This window comes from Cavia porcellus, unplaced genomic scaffold, assembly GCF_034190915.1.
Source record: "Cavia porcellus strain 051 isolate PalLab524CR breed Dunkin Hartley unplaced genomic scaffold, mCavPor4.1 scaffold_31, whole genome shotgun sequence".
Taxonomy (NCBI): Eukaryota; Metazoa; Chordata; class Mammalia; order Rodentia; family Caviidae; genus Cavia; species Cavia porcellus.
Genome location: NW_026947514.1, coordinates 32,272,070 through 32,293,465, shown reverse-complemented (window position 1 = coordinate 32,293,465; position 21,396 = coordinate 32,272,070). Strand labels below are relative to the sequence as shown.

Here is a 21,396-nt window from a genome sequence, read left to right as displayed (position 1 = left end):
AGTGGTAAACAGAATCCAGGAGTATGCATGTACTTGATGACAGGATGTTTAATACAGTATGTTCAGCTGAGTGTGTGGCTCAGTAGTAGAGTTTTTGCCTTGCATGCAGAAGGCCCTGGGTTCAATCCCTAGCACTACCAAAAAAAAAAAAAAAAAAAGTATATTCAAGTCATACCACCACCTCATTCTTTAAAGTGAGATTATCTTGGAGTTTTCTGTGGATTTTCTCACCTTTACCGCTTCTATAGAGAAATGGGTAACTAGTACTGACTACTGCAGGTCTGAAAGGCACTAGGACCTCCCAGAGTACTTGCTCACCACTAAGGTGCTAACTTGGCTGTTGCTGCAAGCAAGCTATTTTACTAGTATTTTGCAGTCTGAAGGAAGATGGTGTGAAACCAACAGGCACTTGGTAGAAACTGTTCTTGAAATTGTGAAGCTTGATCTTTTCTCAGGCTAGCAATGTGCAATATCACAGTCTCTGATTCTGGGCAGGGAGCTGCAGTCAGTCGGCCACATGACCACAAGGAGGAACTCTCACCCTCTATCACTGCTGCTGAGCTGTAATGTGCTGTAAGTTCTGGTATCAAGTGCATCTGGACTTAACGACACTTTCAACATACAATGGGTTTACAGGACACAGCCACATTACAAGTCCACAAGTATCTGATGATGTCTGCATCAACATTAGATTAAACCTTAAAGCTACAATTGGGATTCACTAACCAGATAAATGAGGTAAAAGCATTATTAGTTTCCAATAAGCCACAAGAATATGTGTTGAGTACATAAACTTTCTTTGAATTGTTTTGAATATTGCCTACAGGCTTGAAAACTGATTGTGCTTTGCAAGAAAATTCAATGTTCAGAGACAATAAATAAAAAAAATCAGTCAGTGAGAAAATATAACTAAAGAACATTTATTTTTCACTAAGACATTTTCGTGAGGACATAACTAAACTTCGTCATCATCCCCATCCCATCTTAAAAGATTAGTACAGTGAATATTATAAAGCAGATATGAACAATCTGAAGGACTAGAACCAACACTGCCAAGGAAAAACTTCTATCTGAATCATCATAAAAATGTTTAAAAAACAAAAAAAAAAGAAAAGAAAAGAAAGAAAAAAGAAAAAGGGGCCAACGGGTTTTGGATGGAAGATCCTCACATCTAACATTTCATCTAACGCATTCAGGCCTGGCTAGAGTGTAACAAAATGGAAACAGGCTCACTATGATACAGAACTCCCCCTGCAACGCACTGTACACACTTGTGTTCCAGACCCACCCCCAGCCCCCTCATGTTTCCAGCCCAATTATTTCCCAGCCTGTTGGGCCTGCCGACGGAGGAGCACGTAGATCTTCTCTTTGATCCAGTCTTTGTTATAAGGCTGGTATGTCTGGGTATCAGCTCGGTAACTGAGGAATAGAAAAATCAAAGTTAGAGTGGTCAATTACTGTCATGTGTTTAAAACCCCAAATTATAACTTATTGAAATTGTGAAGCTTGATCATCTAGTATAATCTTAATAGTAAAATCATCTAGTATAATCTTAATAGTAAAAAGAAACAAACAAACAAACAAACCCCCAAGGCCTACAGCTCTTAAATGTACTATGTGTTAGGCATCTACTTCTCCACATAGTTCAACCAGAAAACATGTGTTCTTTCTCCCACATAGTTTTTAAAATAACTCCTTTAGTTATTAAAAAACAAACACTAGGACAAACTTTATTTTGGACAGTCTCCCTATGTTGTCTAGGCTGGCCTAGAATTTAAGGCGATCGATCCCTTTGCCTCCCAAGCGCCAGGACTATACATGTCTACCACATACTTGGCTTCAATTTGCTTTATTTCTCTTGAATTAACTAAGAAATGTCTAAAAACATTATTACAACAAAGATTTCTTGCTGTTTATCTTCCCCTGTAAAGTACTAATATAAGAACTTATAACCTATATTTTAGGATTTACTTTATAAAATACTAGAAATGTATGGAGGAGTTATGAGAAGACACAAACTCTAAATCATCTTTTATCACAAGACCAAGTGTGTGAAGGCTAACATAAGCAGCAAAACTCACACAGGATTCTGAAGGTTTTCAGAGCTCATGGTATACTCAATAGCCAGTCACAAGGAATTTTTACAGGACTAGAAAAATAGAAAAACCTAGCTGATCTGAAACTAAAATCTGGCAAGTTAAGTTATACACTCTTTCAGGAGTTCCCAAGAAGTTATAGAATAAAAAAGCAGACAGGCTAGCAATATAGCTCAGTGACATAAGCGCCTGCCTGGAAAGTACAAGGTCCTAAGTTCAATTCCTAGCACCACAAAAAAACACAATCCACTAGGGACTGCACAAATATAAAGCCCATATCAGTGTTTCAAAGCTCTGTGCCCAACTGGTGGGAACACTGCACAGCAACTGAGGTCAAAGATGTTAAAAATGAAGTTTACCTTACAGACAAGTTAGCTTGCCTAAAAAGATACCTCAGAGGCAGCCTAAAAAGTATCTAATTTATCAATGATTGTTTCACTGTGGCCAGAAGTGTTATTTTCTTATGTTCTATGCAAAAATTATGTAAGTGAAAATGATTAACTTGCCTTCAAGAACTAGATATTGCCTTGTTTATCTGAGTTAATTCACTTCATCCTTTTTATAAATCCACAAGTAGGTACAATTATTATTCCTTTTTATAAAAGCAACAAAAAAGGTTTAAAGAAGTAAAACAACCCAAGAGCTAGTGACACTGAACAGGTAGTAAACACGCTCAAAGTCAGTTCTCTCCCTTTAGTCCCTCAGCTAGAAATCTATGTGTCACATTTAAGCAAGGCAAACAAACTACCAAGTAGGCATGCTTTATATAATGACACCATATTCTTCCTCGGAATGTAAGATCAGAATCGACTTTATTAAAAATGCACAGGCTTTCTACTTTATAAACATCTCACCTTTGTTAATGCCCAGGAGCAGTATTTTAAAAAGTGAAATAATTTTGACTATAGCTTTGTTCATGCTTCCTCGTTACGTAAGTGCTGGTCTACTTTACTACTTCAGTGTGTGGTGAAACACATTAGAGTTACATTAACACTGACAAAAGACTCAAGGAGGAACCAAATTTCACAGAACTATCATACCTGAATGGTAGAGCTTATTTAGAACATTTCATGCCCCAACAAGGGTACTCTGGCTTGGTAACATTTCAGGATCTATTAACTTGCTTCCAACTCATGAAATAGCAATAAAGCTTTCTGTACAGAAAGCTGTGTTTTAATGTCTCTTAACTGGTAGTTGAAAATGAGACATTTAGATGGAAAGTATGTTTAACTGTCTGCAGAGGTGACTTTTTCAGCCTATTGTTACAGTCAATGAATGCAGCCTCATACAAGAACAGACTACAGTCAGGCATGGTAGCACATGTCTGTTACCCCAACACTTCGGAGGCTGAGGCACGAGGATTGCATGTTAAAGCCGAGACTGGCCAACTTAGGGAGAACTTCTCTCAGAATAATAAAGGGCTGGGGCTGTTGTTCAATGTGAAGGCTTGAGTTCAATCCCCAGTAACCCCCTCCTCCCCAAACACCAGATTCTGTGGGTCTAAACAGTGAAATCAGCAGGGTCTTCACTGAAACCAACTTGTCTGCCTGCTAGGAGGCACCTTTCATTACAACAACTGAGGATGAAAATCCTCTCACTGAAAATGATTATTTTCTTCTTAAAAGAAATATAGGTTACAAACAAAAATGATAAAACTTCTACTCCAATTATAAGGCATACCAACACTCTATGCCTAAATTTTATAATGTGTGCCCTGGGATTTGTCATGTCACAAAATAGAATCTTCCTCTTTATTTCTATAATGTTTTTTAGTGTAACAATTTTTTTTTCTTATGGTGCCAGGAACTGGACCTGGTGCCTTACACATGGAATATTCAAATAACCAATGGGACATAACCCAAATCGTGTTGGAAAAATGGTCCTAAATTTGAATTCAGTTCTCAAAATTTTCAGAGATTTGAAACAAATTTTCATCATTTGAGACAGAAACATGAGTTTAAACTGTACTTTAATATATGTCAGACTATAAACAGAACAACCACATGTATTACAAACTGATAAAGCCCAATAGTCATAGCTATACTGGTATCTTAATTTTGAGCTTGTTTATATTTAAATAATTTTAGTAAAATTTTTTTTCATTAAACACTTGGATGTTTTGAGCAAGTAAAACAAAATGACCCATCTGAAACACAACTAAGTATAAAAAGGAAAACTCAAAAACCCCAAGGAAATGATTGTCTTCCCCAGGAGCTGTTGAGGAGACAGCAAGCTGCAGCCTGCCTGGCTGCTGTGTGGATCCAGGATATGCTCGGGAGTAGGACCTGTATGCTCTCAACGCTGCTCCCTCAAGTTCCAGCACAGTGCCTAACATGTACTGTAGTAGGTGAACAAGCACCTAGGGCTGTCATTTCATCCTAAGGTGCTCCCATTTTCCTCTGTAAATTGAGCTGTTTATATTTTCTCATTCATGAATGGCTTGATGATTAAGTCTAGTAGTAGTAAGCAGATGGTCAAAACAAATGTTAACATGCATTAGAAATTCAAAAAATCTGAAGAATCTGAGAACAGAAAATATACAAGTCAAAAGAAAACTCCTCTGAATAAACCAAAATACATGTTTATCTAGAATAGGATTAAAATTAATTTCAATTCCTCTTATATTTAAGCTTTCCAAAAATGCCCTGAACAGTACTACTAGTTTTAGCCCTAAACCAACCGCTTTAAAACAAACACTGTAAGGAGGGCGTGTGTGTGTGTGTGTGTGTGTGTGTGTGTGTGAAGAACTATGAAAAGGATCATTATGTTTAGAAACAAAGATTGAGACACAGCTGGGCATAGTGGTACGTGCCTATAATCCCAGCACTACAAAGGCAGAGGGAGGCAGGCTGCCATGAATTTGAGGCCAGCCTGGGTTAGATAGTGAGTTTAAGGCCATCCTGAACTACTAGTGAGACCCATCTAAAAAAATAAACAAACAACAAAAAGAATCAGGATATTGAACTTCTGTATTCAAATTTACTGTATCAACTAGTAAAGTTTCTTAAGATATTCCTGTTCCTGACACTACGTTACCACTTTTATAATATGTAAGTGAAGTGTTAATTACCATACAGTATACAAAAAGCAAAGATTAGTAACAAGACAGTTAACCCGTAATACCATAAGTCGCCTCAAATAAGCAAACAGAAAAATACAAGTTAAGATATGGTGACTAATACTCACACAAGGCAACTGAGGTCTGCCAGATCATCAATAAAATCAAACAACTGACTGATATCATACGTGATAGAGGGGCTGTTGGGGTTCATTCTCTTCAGATGTTCTTCATACATTTTACAAACACCTAAGAGGAGGAGGAAAACTCAAGAATTTACAACTGCATAAATTATTACATGTTACGTTTATTTTATTAACTTGGGCTGAAAAACTTAAGTACTGCCTCTATCAGTTTAAAAAATTTTACAAATTCTTTGTAATGTTACTATTTTGTGTCTCAATAATAAAATGACTACTTCAGTGGAGCTAAAGGGACTTTAAAGCACTTGACTAGCAAGCATGAAGTCCTGGGTTCAATCCTGGGTAACACAGAAATCAACCAACCAAAACCAGTAACAAGTGCTTCTTAGTATCAGGTTGTTCAATAAATCTTTCTAAAGCCATAGGGTATATAAAGGAGACATCAAGTTTGTAAAGATGGATGAGAAATAAGACACTTTGGTGTTTTGCCTTCAAATTTTGGTGCACTGGTGAAACAAAAAAATCCAGCAATATGGCACCCAAGCTCCTAAGATTTAGAAACAGACAGACCTTAATTCCAACTCTGCCTTTACTAATCTTGAAATCTTGGGCAAACGACTCTACCTCATGAACTTTTACCCTTCAAACAGAAATAACAGTATGTCATAAGATTGTAAGGATTGTAAGAAACAAGGCATATGAAGCATGAACACATGTAAAAACTTATTATTTTAACCCAATAAAATGAGTGAAATCACACTATTAATGTAATTTGTACAGAATGCATTGCCCACTTTTATTTTTACTCAAGGAAACATTCCCCTCTCATATTCCATTCTACTATCTACTTTTTTTTCAGTACTGGTAATTGAACAGGTGGGCCTTCAGGCTGAGCTACATTTCCAGCCTTTCTTGTTTATTTCGAGTCAGTGTCTTAATAAATTGCAGTTACCCTGGCTGGCCTTGAACTTGCTATCCTCCTACTTCCCAGAATACTAAGATGGTGTGTACCATATGCAACTACCATGAAATACTTTTGAGACTACCATGATGAACCAGACAAAGCAACATAAATGTTAAATTACGTGGAGGATTGGATGTGGTGGTGCATGCCTATAATCCCAGCACTCTTGGATCTGAGGTAGGAGAATGGCAAATTCAAGCCCCACCTAGTAACTTAGTGACACCCTGTCTTAAAAAAAGTTACCTGGGCAAAACATGTTTTACACAGTAACCCACAGACCTTTATTGTACCTTACCTTTCTAAATTCCCTAATAAAAAGCAATATTCAATCACAGAACTATCAAGCAACTATCTTACAGTTTTTGATTGCTACTCATATACTACATTACACTCACCTATCACTCAGGAGTCACTGAACGGAAAGAAAATAAAAACCAGGAAAATGGATTCAGTGCTTATTTTAAAGAGGCAATGATCTACAGCTACCATTGTAATGGGAAAGACTGGATGCTTTTCTAGCAAGAAGACTGGACTATCTACTTCTTGCTGCATCTATTCAACATTTTACTAGGTTCTAGCCAGGTAGATCAGAACTGAAAAAGAGCTAACAGGCATTTCTATCAGAAAGGAAGAAGCACCATTATTTATATTTACAGATTACATAACCTTGTAGGTAGAAACTCTCAAGGAAGGAAACAAACACCCAGATATTCCTCATTTAATGACCGAATAGTGTCCTGCAACTTAGTAGACTTGGTCGCTAAATGAGGACTTCTATACAATAGGCACAGTACAATATTCAGAACAAAGAAATGGTCTGGAGATTCCAACCTGATGCCTTTGTTTTTATTTGTATAACTCTTACATTCAGTACTGTAATATGTAACAGAACATAAAACTACAGCATAGTGCTTGTCAGTGGCTTAGGGATGCGTGGGGCGGTATAGATAGATATGGGATTTTCAAACTAGTGAAATTATTCTGTATGATAGTCATGGTAGAAAAATGCTTTTATACATGTCAAAACCCTTAAAATGTTCAAAGTAAAGTGTGAACCCTAAAGTAAATTATGAGCATTAGTTAATAATGATAATGTACTGGTTTATCAACTGCAACAAATGCATCACATTAACACAAGATACACTAATAAAGGAAACTGGGAAGAGAAAAGAAAGGGTCTGTCAGATCTGTACTTTCTGATCAATTTTCCAATTTTCCCATAAAATTGCTCTAAAAGAAGAAAGACTATTTTTTCCCCAAATCCATTTATTTCAAGGAGAAAAACCAAAGGAAAAAACCCTAAAAATTTCAAAACATGTCAATCAGGGGCAACAATGGTACATATACTGTGCACTGTAACCCCCAAATCATTTACCCGGAGCACAAGACATTTGCATTCAATTGTCCGAACAACGCCAGCACAAATCTTTCTCTTTAGTGAATTCAGAGAAATCAGTAGTATAACTATCTTAACTATTTTTTAAATAAACATATACATATCCATACACATATGCTATTTCAAAGACAGACTATTAATTATAGAAAAAGTGAGGAAGCAGTTAGGGAGGAAAAGCTCTGCTTTACAGAGGAATATTAAGCGCAAGAAACAAAAACAGAAAATTACTATTCAGCAATCAACATGTATGGGAACTGACTCAATACTTACATTTTTACATTTCTTAATCTATTTTTTTTTTGAGGTGCTGGGGAATCAAGTATGTTAGGCAAGTAAGTTCTCTACCACTGAACTGTATCCCTAGACCCTCATTTTTAGAAACAGACAGACCTTAATTCCAACTCTCCTCTCCCCCAATCCTATACAGGTGACTAAATGCAAAACCTTATGTTCACTAGGCAAGTGCTGTTCTACTCACATCCCCAAGACATAAAACTATTTAAGTAGAAAATACACTACCATTTCTAGTGTAAAAAAATTATGACATTATGAAAACGTATAGAAGCTTACATGTATACTGTTGCATGAGAAAAGCCAGTAGGAAAAGACCAGGCATAATTAGGACATGCCTAATCCCAACCAGCTGCGAGACTAGGGAAGGAAGACAAATTTGAAGTCAGCCTAGGCAACTTAGTGAGAACCTGTCTCAAAATAAAAAGGGGGTGAAGATGTAACTCAGTGGTAGAGTTCTTCCCTAGCATGCATGAGATCCTGGGTTTAATTCCCAAAAGCAAGAGGAGTAGGGGAACAGAAAAAGTGAGACACAGAAAGGAGTATAGGTGTTAATTCAAACAAGTACACGCAGCCCTTCATTCACATGGGTCAACTAACTGAATCGATGGCATCTGGAGAAAAAAACTGCATCTGTACTAAACATACAGACTTTTGTATTTTCCTAAACAATGATGTTTTACAATTATTTATGTAGGACTTACACTGTACAGAGAATCATAAATAATCTAGAGATGATGTAAAGTATGTAGAAAGTAAGTGTAGAGTATATGTAAATACATTTTAGGTAACAGATTTGAGTATTTGCAGATTTTGCTATCTGCAAAAGGGTTCTGGAACAAGCCCCTCAAAAGGCACTGAGGAACAACCATATATGATAATCTAGAGAAGGCAGAATTATCAAGACAGTGAAGAGACCAGTGGCTCTCAGAGTTTGGAGGATGAGATAGAGAGAGACAAAAAGGTGAGACAAAGGATTTGTAAGATAGTGAAACTACTCTGTATGATACTGTAAGAGTGGATCCGATCTTGTGGATTTGGCAGAATGTATACAATTGTTGCAATTTTTTTTGTCTTTTTCTTCTTTTTTATCGGTAGCAGGGATCGAACTCACGACCACACACTTGCAAGGCAGGCACTTATGCCACTGAGCTAAATCCCCAGCCCCCGGGAATGTACACAATTGTACAAAGCAAAATAATGAACCCTAATGTAATATGGACTTTAATAAGGGAAGTCTATTTTCTGTTTCATTTTCCTACATCTTAAAGCATACTAATTAAAAAACACTGGAAAGATATGGAATTTTAAAAAAGGCTTTATAAAATCTACAATATGACGAGACAGTATCCCAGAATTAAAGATCAAACATGACAATTTAGATTCTATAAAGTTACATCAAGGGAGCAAATGCAGTTTACCTAAGTGCAAACAAAAATATCAGCAGAGGAATGAACTTGAAAAAGAGATCATGAAAGTTCCTTGTTCTTCTTTAAAATGAAAGGAAAAAAATCACAGCAGAATTTGATGGCAGTATGGACAGAATGACACCCTTTACCAGAAGGTATCCCTGGTTACAAATAGATTTTTTCACAGGTGTACTTACTGTTCGTTTTACTTAGATCATAAATCTAACCCAGTTAGTTTTGAATTATCAACAGTATTAAGGACATGTCCAACAGCAAAACAAAGTGACTATATAATCTTTGTGGAAGAAGTGAAGAATGGCTAGATGTGGTGGCATATGCCTGTAATCCCAAGAGGCTGAGAATCACTGGGAGTTCAATGCTAGCCTGAACTACCATACAGCAAGACCGTATCTCAAAAAATGGAGGGAGGAAAAAAAAAAAGGGGGAACAATGAATAATTTGCTAGAAAATATGTTAGGCGTGCATAATTGTTTAACTTGATATAAAGATTAAATGTAAGAATAAAACTAACTTATGAAAATCTAATTTATGTGCTCAATGATTTACTGAGTAAAAAAACTATAATCCTCTTCAGGGGGTGTCAGTTTATCAAATACACAATAAATTATGTTGATTTGTTCCATTAGCCCCTATTTTGTTTTATTTTCTAACACTGTGATGCAATGTATCCAAATCTCAATTTGGTTATTTAACAGGACTACTAGGTGCTAAAGGCATCCACAGAGGCCACCTTAACTCTATAGTGCTGGAATTTAACCAGAATAAACAAGATGCCGTAAAATATTTACATAATGAAGCACAGCATAATAAAAAGAAATTAACAGCTTTGGAAAGTCACTGAATATATGCATGAGCTTGATTTAAAATAATACCATAATCTTTGTAGCAGAAAAACATAGCATAATACATGAAATACCCCAAAATTACAGCTCATCCTACATACCTAGTTTCCTGCTCAGATTAACAATTCAAGAAATCTAGAGGGGGAAAAAACAAAACAAAACTAGTTTCGGGGGGTGGTGATGGTAGAGGGAGTTAACTGACTGACTGATTTTTCTATGTGTGGTACTGGGGACTGACCCCAAAGACACGCTACTCAAGCTGCATCCCCAGATCTTTCTACTTTTTAAGACAGCTGCCAACGCTGGCCTCAAACTTGTGTTGTTTCTGCCACAGCCTCCTCAGTAGGTGGGCAACATACTTAATAAGTATAGGCATAACACATTTTAAGAATAGCAGGGGGGAAAAAAAATCACTTAAAGATTTCTATACCTGGACTGGTGTGAAACTTACCTTCCATGCATTCATTAACAGATTCATAGTCAGCATAAGTTCTGCCTTCTGGCCTCTTGGTAGGTTGCACCAGCAAAATAGTATGAGACTGCAGGAGAAAAAAAAGATTTCAATTTAAGTTTCTAATTTATGGTTGAGAAATTCACAGTTGATAATAAAATTTAAATCTGTGACATGACTACTAGTTATTAAAACATAATTAGGCTATTCACCTTATAATATTTATGCCTTTGCTCAATTATTAGCAATTAAGATTTACAATTGCCTTACAGTCTTCCTTAGTCTCTAGGTCTTTAGTGATTGCTTTCTTGAATTCCAAGTATACTTACTGCCCATAAGTACTCAGCAAAAGCAACTTTCTACTGGCTTTTCTTTTGCTCCTTATCTTCCCAACCAAATTATAAACCTGTTATGGTTTTGTTTCTACGGGTCACCCCTTATGAAGTCCCTAATAAAAAAATTTAGATACTGGTGCATGAAAGGAGAGACAAAGGGACACATTGCAAACTTTGTATCTTTTTAAAAAAATAACAACAGTGGAATTACATTTTACCCAGTTGTTATACTCTAACATGGAAGTTTAAGGTAAACCAGCAATATAAACCAAATATATATAGTAAAAATAACCCTAAAAAACCTTTTAAGCTATCCACCTATTAGATCACTTACTTTAAATTGTTCTTATAACAAAATGAATGAGCAAATTAATTCATGCTCACTGATGCATGTTTTTGTTGGAGGGCCAATTTTAGGGTTCCTCAACGTTGACACTTTTTTTTGGTCTTTTTGAGATAGGGTTTCATATGCAGTTCAAGCTGGTCTTGAGCTCACTCATAGCTGAAGCTAATTTCCAATTTGCCTGCCTCAGCTTTCCCAGTGCTCGGATTATAGGCATGCACCACCCTACTGAAATTCTATCTCCATCCATTTTTTGGGGGGCAAGATTCATTACTTAAATACTAGTTTTATGCAATCATTGTAAACTCAATTTCAAGTTAAACTACTTACAATTTTTTTTTTTTCTTTTGCAATAAATTTTTTTTTGCTAAAAACATAAAATCTCATAATGGGCCCTTAGGGGTCAGAATTTTTAACTATCAACACATTGGAACTAAAATGACTGATATTTACTTTATGAATAACAGAAAAACAGCACTTGAATATTACATACAATTTGAAAGGTCATACTACTACTCCCTCCCCACTAACAACTAAGTAATTCTGATTAAAAGGTTGAGGGTTCTGAGTTAAAACTAGAACTTAGTGATGAGATAAACAGTAATTTTCACCTATAATGACCTGAACAAGGTATTTTGTTAAATTATGAGTAACAGACAAAGCAAAGCATTTTATTAGATTTGCTATAGAGCACACTTGGGGGGGGGGTACCAGGGATCAAACTTGAGACCTCATGCGTGCCAAGCAGGCACTTAAATCCCTGGCCCGAGCACACAATTTTTAATAAGCCAGTTATTCAAAAAAGGCAGTTTCAACATGTTGTTAAGAATAAAATCTTACAGAAACTACACTGGCATTTTTGGAAGAGCTTGTCCTGCACACTAGCTGTAGTACCTACTATCATACTCACTTTTTTACTCTAATACAAACAAAAGCAGTAATTTATCTGAAAAAGTAAACATATGGAAAGTTATACTGTATACTGCTTTTTATATACCGCCTTTAATAAACCTATGGGCAAACCTTAGTAATTTTGATATGTACTGCCCACAAAGATTAAAAACTACTATAATGCAATGTGATTAAATTTGGAAAACTAGTCAAAAAGCTTATTAAGTGACGGTGCATTTCTGTTAAAAATATTTTAGAGATTCTAACACCTAACAACATTCGATCATTTTAATCTTCACAGCTTAGTCTCTGAATCCTTGAGTCTTAATAAAAATCCAAATATATTTGTCTTATCAGCTACCTCCCTCTGAACAAACTCAGTCCTTCCCTTTCTCAGGGGAATGACCAAACCAATTATATACACACACGTACCTTTTATTTCCATTTACCACAATAGGCTAAAAAAGACTGCAACGGGCTGGGGATTTAGCTCAGCGGCATAAGCACCTGCCTTGCAAGCAGGCGGTCGTGAGTTCGATCCCTGGTACCGATAAAAATGAAAAAGACAAAAAAAAAAAAAAAAAAAAAAAAAAAAAAGACTGCAACACCCAAATGAGGAAAGTTATACAGGATTTCCTTAATCAAGCTTTATTCTCTGATGATCAAACAACAGTGATAGTTGCTAAAGAAGTTTTTCTTAAAAAAGTTCATAAAAATGAGCACAAAGAATCGTCATCCTAGTATTACAGAAATATTTACTCATTGGTTTCAACTGTTTCCCCCATCTCCAAATAAATAAATAAAAGCTTCCTTCACTCATTGTTCAATGAGAATGGACTGTCGATACTAGCAGTTGTTTCGTTCTCGTATTTTAATCTAAACATTTTAACACAATAATACGAAGGCAGAGAAAGAAGGAAACCCTGAGAAGAGTGATTTGGCCCAGGTCACACCGCTAGGTAAATTAAAATAGGAACTGAAACCCAGCCTCCACTTCGCTGCCCTCCGGAGATTACAGTGGAGTCAAACAATGACTTATCTCAACTAGCAAAGTACAACCCGAAGGAAGTTCCCCTCCCACAGTAACTGCATAGGATAACCTTGATTCCTCCTCATCCCCGCAAGCACCTCTCTTTTGTCGATTCACACACATAAGGAAGCCAATCAATACCCACTCTCTTCCAGCGCGGTCAGATCCCGTAGGCGCGCAGCTGAGCCCATCGCTCCAGACTCCAGCCCCACGAGAACATAAAGTTAAGAACAGGCTGGGACTGGTAGCGACACCACACAAGGCGCCGAGGGGCTTTGGATGAGACAAACTACTTTTTCCAGCTAGGAAACACTACAAAGCCATGGGACTCTGCCTGGCCCACCAGGGTGCATTAAGCTGGCGAACCTGCTTCAGGAAAGGGTTTGTTTTTATCCTTAGGCCATTGTTCTACAGCAGGCTGGAGTCTCTGAAGGGAGAAAGCAACCACCCCCGCCTCCCTCTACCGAGCAGTGGCAGTGAGAATGCATCCTCAGGCCCCCGGCACGCCATGGCCCAGCCAGCGGGCGGATGCTGGTCGGGGCCTACAGCCAGGCCGAAGTTTCGGCGGCGGGAAGGGAAAGGGTCGGCCCGCGCGCGGGAGGGGCAGGCACAAGCACGCTCGCGCTGGCTGGCTGCAAGCGGGAATAGAAAATGTACGAGGAACGGGTCGCCCCGGAGCCCATGGGCTCCGGTAGCCGTTGAGGCCTTTCTCACCATCGCGCCAAACTCTTTGCTGCAGCAAACGCCGACTCCACAAGCCACACACGAGCTCAGCCGCAACGCCGCCAACAGCCAATCTCCTCAAGAGAAGCCACCGGAACTCGTCCAAAAGACCATAGAGATGAGCACTCTTCCGGCAGCTAGAGAGGATGCTGACTCTGTTTCAGCCATCTTGGATAAGGGCAATGATTTAAGTAAGGGAAAGTTTCGGAGATGTAGAAAACATTATTTCTCTCAAGACTCTCTCTTCTGTATTGTAGTTCTTAGGCATATGCTAAAGTGGTCATCAGTTTACACTGGCTCCTCCCAAACATCTTTCACTGGCCCTATTAAAAAATGGCGGCAATATGCATTTCCCGGGCCATAGGTCGGTTGTAACCCGGAAGCAACCTTCTAAGGAGGGGGCGTTGAGACAATCCGGAAGTGAGTGTAATTGAAAAGGTGCCACTTGGCGGCCATGGCAGCTGTAGTATTGGCGACTCCGGGTCAAGGCCCGGCGAAGTGGAGTACTATGGGCAGCATCGGGTATAGGGCAAAGACAGCTTTATATCAGCGTAGCTGGTGAATCGCTGCAACCCATTGTTAAAGACTTGCAGGACTCCTTTCTCCAGTCTAGACTGGGAGGGGAGTGTGCTGGGGACCGGTGGGCTGGTCCCAGGCTTGCGGGAGTGGATCAGCTGCGGGGCCATCCGAGAAAGAAACGGGCTCTCAGACCACGCAGGAGAAGTTCGCTTGGGTTATCCTTCTTTTCTCGCTGCTATCCTAGACCTTGTGTGAGGTGGACCGTTGTACCACCCTCATTCCGAAGATTGAAGAAATTGCTCTTTCGAACAATTTCCACATCTGTTAACCCACGAGAATCCAGTGACTGGCGTCTAAGAACCTAAGGAGTGCTCAAAGTTTTCTCTGGTGCTAGTATCAGCGAAAAGGGGTCGTTTCCACGTACATTCAGAAGTGCCTCGTGAACACATCTGGTGAGGAGGCCAGAGGAACTGGAAAGTCCATTTATTCTCGTGGAACCACTGCACGTTTAAAGAGCCTAAACACCTTTTGGAGCGGCTGGATTTTAAAGTGTGGTGTTGGTGGGTGAATAGAGAGGACAGAATGGATGATTTCATCTCCATTAGTCTGCTTTCTCTGGCTATGTTAGTGGGATGTTACGTGGCTGGAATCATTCCCTTGGCTGTTAATTTCTCGGAGGTAAGAAATTCTCTATTTTCTGTCAGTTGTCAAGAAAGCTGCTAGACAGTAGTGACAGTCGCAAAGGGAAGCTGCTTATCTAATAGCGTTAAAGTCTCATTTAAAAGATCAGAAGACTTAAGTATAGAAACAAAACTCATATTCAGTTGTAGAAATTTTAATCTGGGGCAGGCATTTCACTGAAGATCCTGCAGTATTCTGAATATCCTAAAATTATATTAAGAAATATGCGACTCTGATTTCCCTTGGAGAGAGGCACCATAACATTTCTGTTGATTCCCAGAAGTTTCAGGGAATCGAGGTACCCAGGTTTTTTTTGTTTTTGTTTTTGTCTTTCTGAGACAGGGTCTCACTATACATACTGTTCACGCTGGCCTTGAGCTCACGTTGTAGCACAGGCTGGTCTCGAATTTGCAAAGATCCTCCTGCCTCAGCCTCCATAGTGCTGGGATTACAGACATGCGCCACCATGCCTGGCACCAAGATTTCTTTTTTTTAATCCCCCCCCCCAAAAAAAACCCCAAAAACAACCAAATGGAGAATAGTATTTGTCCATAGGAATCGAAATCCAGTATGATCATTTTTCTTTTTGAGAAAATCAAACTTTTTTATGGAAAACAAAGATTGTTCCTTTTGGGTACCTGTTCTACAGTCAGTAGTATAATAAATGCCGTTTAATACTCATAAACTAAAAGTTTAACACACAGGTTAGTTTGTTCTTCGCACACAGCTACATCTCTTTTTTTACTTTTTTAAACTTTGAGAAAGGGTGTTGTTAAATTGCCTAAAGATTTGAGATCTTCCTGGCTCAGCCACCCAGATTACAGGTTGGATTATAGTTGTGGGCCACCACACCCAGCTAAATTAGGTTGCTCTTAACTGTCTTTTGCTTTTAAAGAAGCAGAGCATTGGAATGGGTATGCTGAGGCTGTTTTCAAGTCTTTTGGCTTTGAAACAAACGTTTTGGTTAATATGTACTGACATTTTGTTTGATGTGTTGTCATTGCCTAAACAAGCATTACTAGGGAGTGAAGGATAGATGAAAATGTTGTTCTATGAAAATGCAAATAGAATCTTTAGATTGTCATAAAGAGTTCACAAAGTACACAGTGTTCAAGCCTTGGGGAGAAAAACTACATTCAGAAGAAAGGAGTTTTATGAGTTTGTCCTAGGGGTCAGCAGTAGCAAAGGCCCTGCCTCCATGGCAGTCTTGAAAGTACCCCCAGGGTAAACAGGAGGTGTGCTTGAGGTGGGAGTTAGGCTGAGGAAAACCCTGAAGAGACTGCTAGTGAAGAGTACATAGGGCAGGAAGGAAGGTGGGCCTCGGCATGCTAAGTGTGATAGAACTGGGAAGTCCACTGCTGGCCAGGAGGCTCGAATTGCTGCCCCATTTCTGTTTCCTTATCTGTATCCTTCAGTATCTAATACAACATTTTAATAGATTACGTGTGTTAAACTTTCTTCGCTTAAAAACTCACTGAGATGCAGATGAGGCAACTGAGACTCAGATTATGTAATCTGCACAAATTCACGAAGAATGTTAGAATCAGAGCCGTTTAAATCTAGGCTCTTCTGACTCAAAGCTATTTGCAGCTAGGTTCTTCTGACTCAGAACAGTTCTTGGCCGCTCTGTCCATTGCTGTAGAGGTATACAGTAGATATATAAGGCAGCCCATCTACAAATCCAGGCCACGGGCTTCCTTTGCTAGATTAGTAGGATATTTGCTTTTATTGTAATTTTTGGCCTCAAGGTGACAGCTGGGTAGAGCTGAGTAGCAGTGAATTATCACAGTAGTACCTGGCTTGTGAAGCCCACTGAACTCTTTTGGGTTACCTGCTTAGTACTTTGTGAGCCTGCTCTCTTTTCCTCTAATATAAACAGATTTTCCCTATAAAAAGTACAGAGAAATTAGGTTGACCTTGTTAGGCCTGATGTTTGTGAGATTGGATTGGTTTGTATGTTTAAAGATTTACTGAACTAATATTTACGAAGAATTATAATTAATTCAAATAAACAGCCTATACAATTTTTTTTTTTTAGTGGAGTCTCAGTATGTTGCCCAAGCTGGCCTGAAATCCCTGGTCCTCAAACACTGCTCCCACCTCAGCCTCCTGAGTAGCTGGGATTACAGGCCTGCACCACCCTGTTCAGCTGCAGCTTCTGATTGCTGTAAAATGCTTAACCACGATGAATGTATTTATTATATATCAAAAGTATACCAATAACATTTTTTAAATGCTTAGAACTTTTCCAATTTCTGTACTTTCTTGAACTTTGTAGAATATGTATTGAGTTAGGCAGGTATGTGCTGTTTTGTTTTGTTTTTCCACTAACAAGAAATATCTACATGAGTGGTGTTATTAATCAGGCCATTAATAAAGCTGTTAGTATACCATGTCGTTTGTAGCTTGCCAAATTGATAGGCAAGTGGTCTTTTTCTAACTATATGTCTTTTTTTTTTTTAAATTGGTCTTTTTGAGACAGAGTCTCACTTTGCAATTCAGATTGGCGTTGAGCTCACTCTGTACCCAGGCTGACCTCAAATTTGGCAATCCGCCTGCCTCAGCCTCCCAAGTGCTGGGATTACAAGCATGTGCCACCATGCCCAGCTCAATTGTATGTCTTAAAATGCGATAAATCAGCATTCATAATATCTGTTTGTCATTATAGCAGAAGCAATGCCTTTTGAACCATTTGAATAGAATAAATGTTGCATATAACTTTGTCAAAAACATTTTAGAATGCAGCTGTCATTTGCCATCTTCTGGAAACTAAACATTTTTTTCTAGGCAAATTATGCTATTACAGACTAATGCTCTATATCATGAAGCTAGTAAGATTTGTAAAAATGACTTCATATAAGAGGGACTTCAAAAAAAAAAGAGGGAAGCACAATTTCTGCCCTTTAGGAAATAGCTCCCCTAGTTTCTACATTAACTGAATGACATCTGTTTTTAAGGGGTTTTATTTTAGCTTTTCTCTAGGGACCAGTGTTATAACTAAGAAGACCAGACACCTACTTGTACAGTTCACTGTCTTTTATGTGAAAGATATTCTTTAAATTCATTGTCTTAATCTTGCTATAGCTTTGTTAGTCAATGCTTTCTTCTTCAGAATTTCTCTTAGAATTAATCAGATGACCAATTAAATTATTATCATTATCATTACTATTATTATTAGAGGCAAGGTTTCGATATACTGTTCAGGCTGGTCTCGAACTCACAGTGATCCTTCTGCCTTGGCTTTCTGAGTGCTGAGATTACAGGTTGCACCACCATGCCTGGCACTCAAACTATTAATTGTGGCAGGATTAGTATTTGGAAATGAGTTAAAATTAAGTAGTCTGAAATTGCCATAGCAGAATCCACTTCCCTTTACAGAGCATCAGGAGATGTAGGTGATATTCCTCAACTCCAACCAATTTTCCTAATACTTGCCTGACTTTCTTCCTTACCATTTGCCCTAGCAACTGTACCTTTATGTCTTAATGATTTATAAAATCATAAAAACAAGGAGACGAAAACTCTGATTTTTCAAATGTAGTTATAACTGACTAAGATGCTATTTCTTTCAGCAGATAGAAAAACTAAAACTTTTAAAGGAAGCCAAAGTATGCTGTCCACAATGAGGCCCTATCAGATAGCAGAGTTGGACACTCAAGTTTAATACCATATCATGTGTTTTGGATTCAGTTCTATGACAGGTTTTTTTGAAGGTGGGCTCTTAATTACAGTGCTACCTAGCACGTGAGTAGATTGAGATCACACATTCCCGAGTATAACCTCAGCTTAGTAGCTGCTCTGATTGATAAATGAAGTTGGGCCAAACAGATGGCCAAAGGTGGGATTTTAGGTTGACTGGCTGAGGATTATTATTGTTTAAAATTTCTATTCTAATCCAGGGGAACACATTTATAAAAACAAAACAAAGCTGAAAACAAAGAAACACATTAATCGTTACTAGACTCAACAGACAAAATTACTGCTATACTTGTAATAATCCATGTTGTTACAAAAGTTTCTGAAAGTTTTATGTACTTGTTTATGTACTTGTTGCAGAACACTTTGGATTTATAGTGCCACATTTGTTATTGATTGAAATAGTGTAAGTTCAGAAATAGGCAAGTGAAAGTTGTGCTCCGAATAGGGTGATTTTAGAATTTAGTAAGGTTAATAATGCACTAACTTCAGAAGGAGCCGTCTGAGACAGTGTAGTTCAAGATCTGTATCGCTCGAATGTGCTACCATACCTGGCTAGAACTTGCAAATGTTGAGATTTTTTTTTTTTTTTTTGAGACAGAGTCTCACTATGTAGTTTAGGATGGTTTTAAACTCACTCTGTAGCCCAGGCTGGCCTCCAGCTTGAGGCTATCCTCGTGCCAAGCCTCCTGAGTGCTAGGATTATAGGCATATGCCACCATGCCAGGGAGAAGAATTTTTAGTATAGTGCTAATTATAAAAATTTTGTTAAGATTTTCAGATTTATGCCGGGTGTCGTGGTGCAAGCCTATAATCTCAGAATTCGGGAGGAGGATTGTGGGGAATTCAAGACCAGTCTGAATTGCTTAGTGAGAACCTGTCTCAAAAATATTTTTCTCATATTTATAACTTTATGTTGATTAGATATGATTTAGGGGAACAGACTTCTAATAGTGAAGAAGCTCCTTCTCCTCCCCCTCATTCCCATCACAGAAACTCTTCAGCAATTTGTCTGGAATCCAAAATTTTCGCTTTGAGACTGGAACTCCAATGCACGTTGCCTGTTCAGGGATTCACTGGGAGAGACGTGAGCTTCTGCTGCAGCCTCCTGGCTTTTTGTATTTCTCTTAATATTTAACTTTCATTTCTTTGCTCCTGTTCTCATTTTAAACTTTGTTTCATCCTTTCACATTTTAAAGTTTTGTATCTGAATATAATATCTGATTCATTCATAGTAGGTATCTAGGGATTTACCACCAGATCAAAATTTATTGTATTCAAAAAACAATTTGTTCTGTGTACTTTTCCTCTGACATTTGGTTCTTTTTTGAAGTAGGTTTGACAAAGTTACATTTTTAAGGTCTTTTGTATTTTCTGGTATAATTATTCTTATTTTCTTATGGTAAAGCTTTTTACCTGTTTGGAATTTAATTTCTAAATGCTAAGACTTTAAACTTTGCAACTTCATCAATTTATTCATATCTGAAAAGCAATCAATATTTTGTCTTTCCTTAAATTTGAGCTATAAATTATTGTTTCATAAGGATTTTTAGTTAATAAAACTATATTTAGATAAAATAAATCTGTTTTTACAATGCTGAGAATTGCCTTGTGCATCTGGGTGATCCCTAGATAAAATAAAACCTGGCATACTCAGATTTGACACTATTTCTCTGAGAAACTTCCTTTTCTCCAGGATACTATATGGATAACATAACTGACTTACCTGCAGTAGTTCATCAAGCACTTTCTGTGTACCAGGCACTGAGGTGCACTTTTTTTTTCCTTTCTTTTTTGTGGTGCAGAGACTCAAAACCCAGGACCTCTCACAAGCTAAGCCCCCTGTCCAGATATGCATTATCTTACTTAACCCTCGGGACAAGACTATGAGATACTGGTAACTTCACGTTACAAGTGCTCACTCACATTTGCACACTCAAATTTGGGAGGTCACAAACTTTGGGAGAGGTGAGATTTGAAACTAAATCAGTTTGATTCCCCGTGCCAAAGCAGGACTGCTTCCTGGGTGATACTGCCTTTCCTAATGAACACTGTCAGAAAAGGAATGAGAATATGAACCTTGTGGATTGGTATTTTTAGCTTCCCACGTTAGGAACATCGCTAATGTTTACTTTCCACAGCATGTCTAGGCCTTCTGTTTAGTATAGCAAGACCTGAAAAACACCTGCCAGTTACCTGCTAAGTTGGAGCCTGAAGTAGTTCACATTTTGAACTATCCAAGGTTTTTTTTTTTTAATCGGTACCAGGGATCGAACTCATGACTGCGTGCTTACAAGGCAGGTGCTTATGCCGCTGAGCTAAATCTCCAGCCCCAAACTATCCAAGATTAATTTCACACTTGACATCTTTACAGTTTATTCAGTCCTAAATTGTGCAGTTGAAGAAGTGCCATCCCTTTTTTTTTTTGTCTTTTTGAGACAGGGTCTCTCTATGCAGTTCAGGCTGGCCTTTACCTCACTTTGTAGCCCAGGCTGGTCTTGAACTCA

The 21,396-nt window shown here is 38.2% G+C and overlaps 2 protein-coding genes across 4 annotated transcripts in view; one reads left to right on the top strand and one right to left on the bottom strand.

Moving 5' to 3' along the window:
* Nucleotides 1–904: 904 nt before the first annotated feature.
* Nucleotides 905–14,136, bottom strand: Erh (ERH mRNA splicing and mitosis factor). Its single transcript, XM_003472293.5, has 4 exons — nt 13,985–14,136; nt 10,672–10,759; nt 5,283–5,403; nt 905–1,419 (listed from the first exon to the last, which is right to left on the bottom strand). The coding sequence occupies exons 1-4, from the start codon at nt 13,985–13,987 to the stop codon at nt 1,317–1,319; spliced, it is 315 nt and encodes a 104-aa protein (XP_003472341.2). The 5' UTR covers nt 13,988–14,136; the 3' UTR covers nt 905–1,316.
* Nucleotides 14,137–14,414: 278 nt separating this feature from the next.
* Nucleotides 14,415–21,396, top strand: part of Slc39a9 (solute carrier family 39 member 9) — a 67,365-nt gene continuing 60,383 nt past the window's right edge. For all 3 annotated transcript variants that reach the window (XR_216341.4, XR_010044890.1, XM_003472379.5), the window contains exon 1: nt 14,415–15,190. Coding sequence is in view for 1 of the 3 variants with exons in the window: in XM_003472379.5 (XP_003472427.1) it covers nt 15,095–15,190 (96 nt within the window). In the remaining 2 variants the exon portion in view is untranslated. The remainder of the gene's footprint in view (nt 15,191–21,396) is intronic.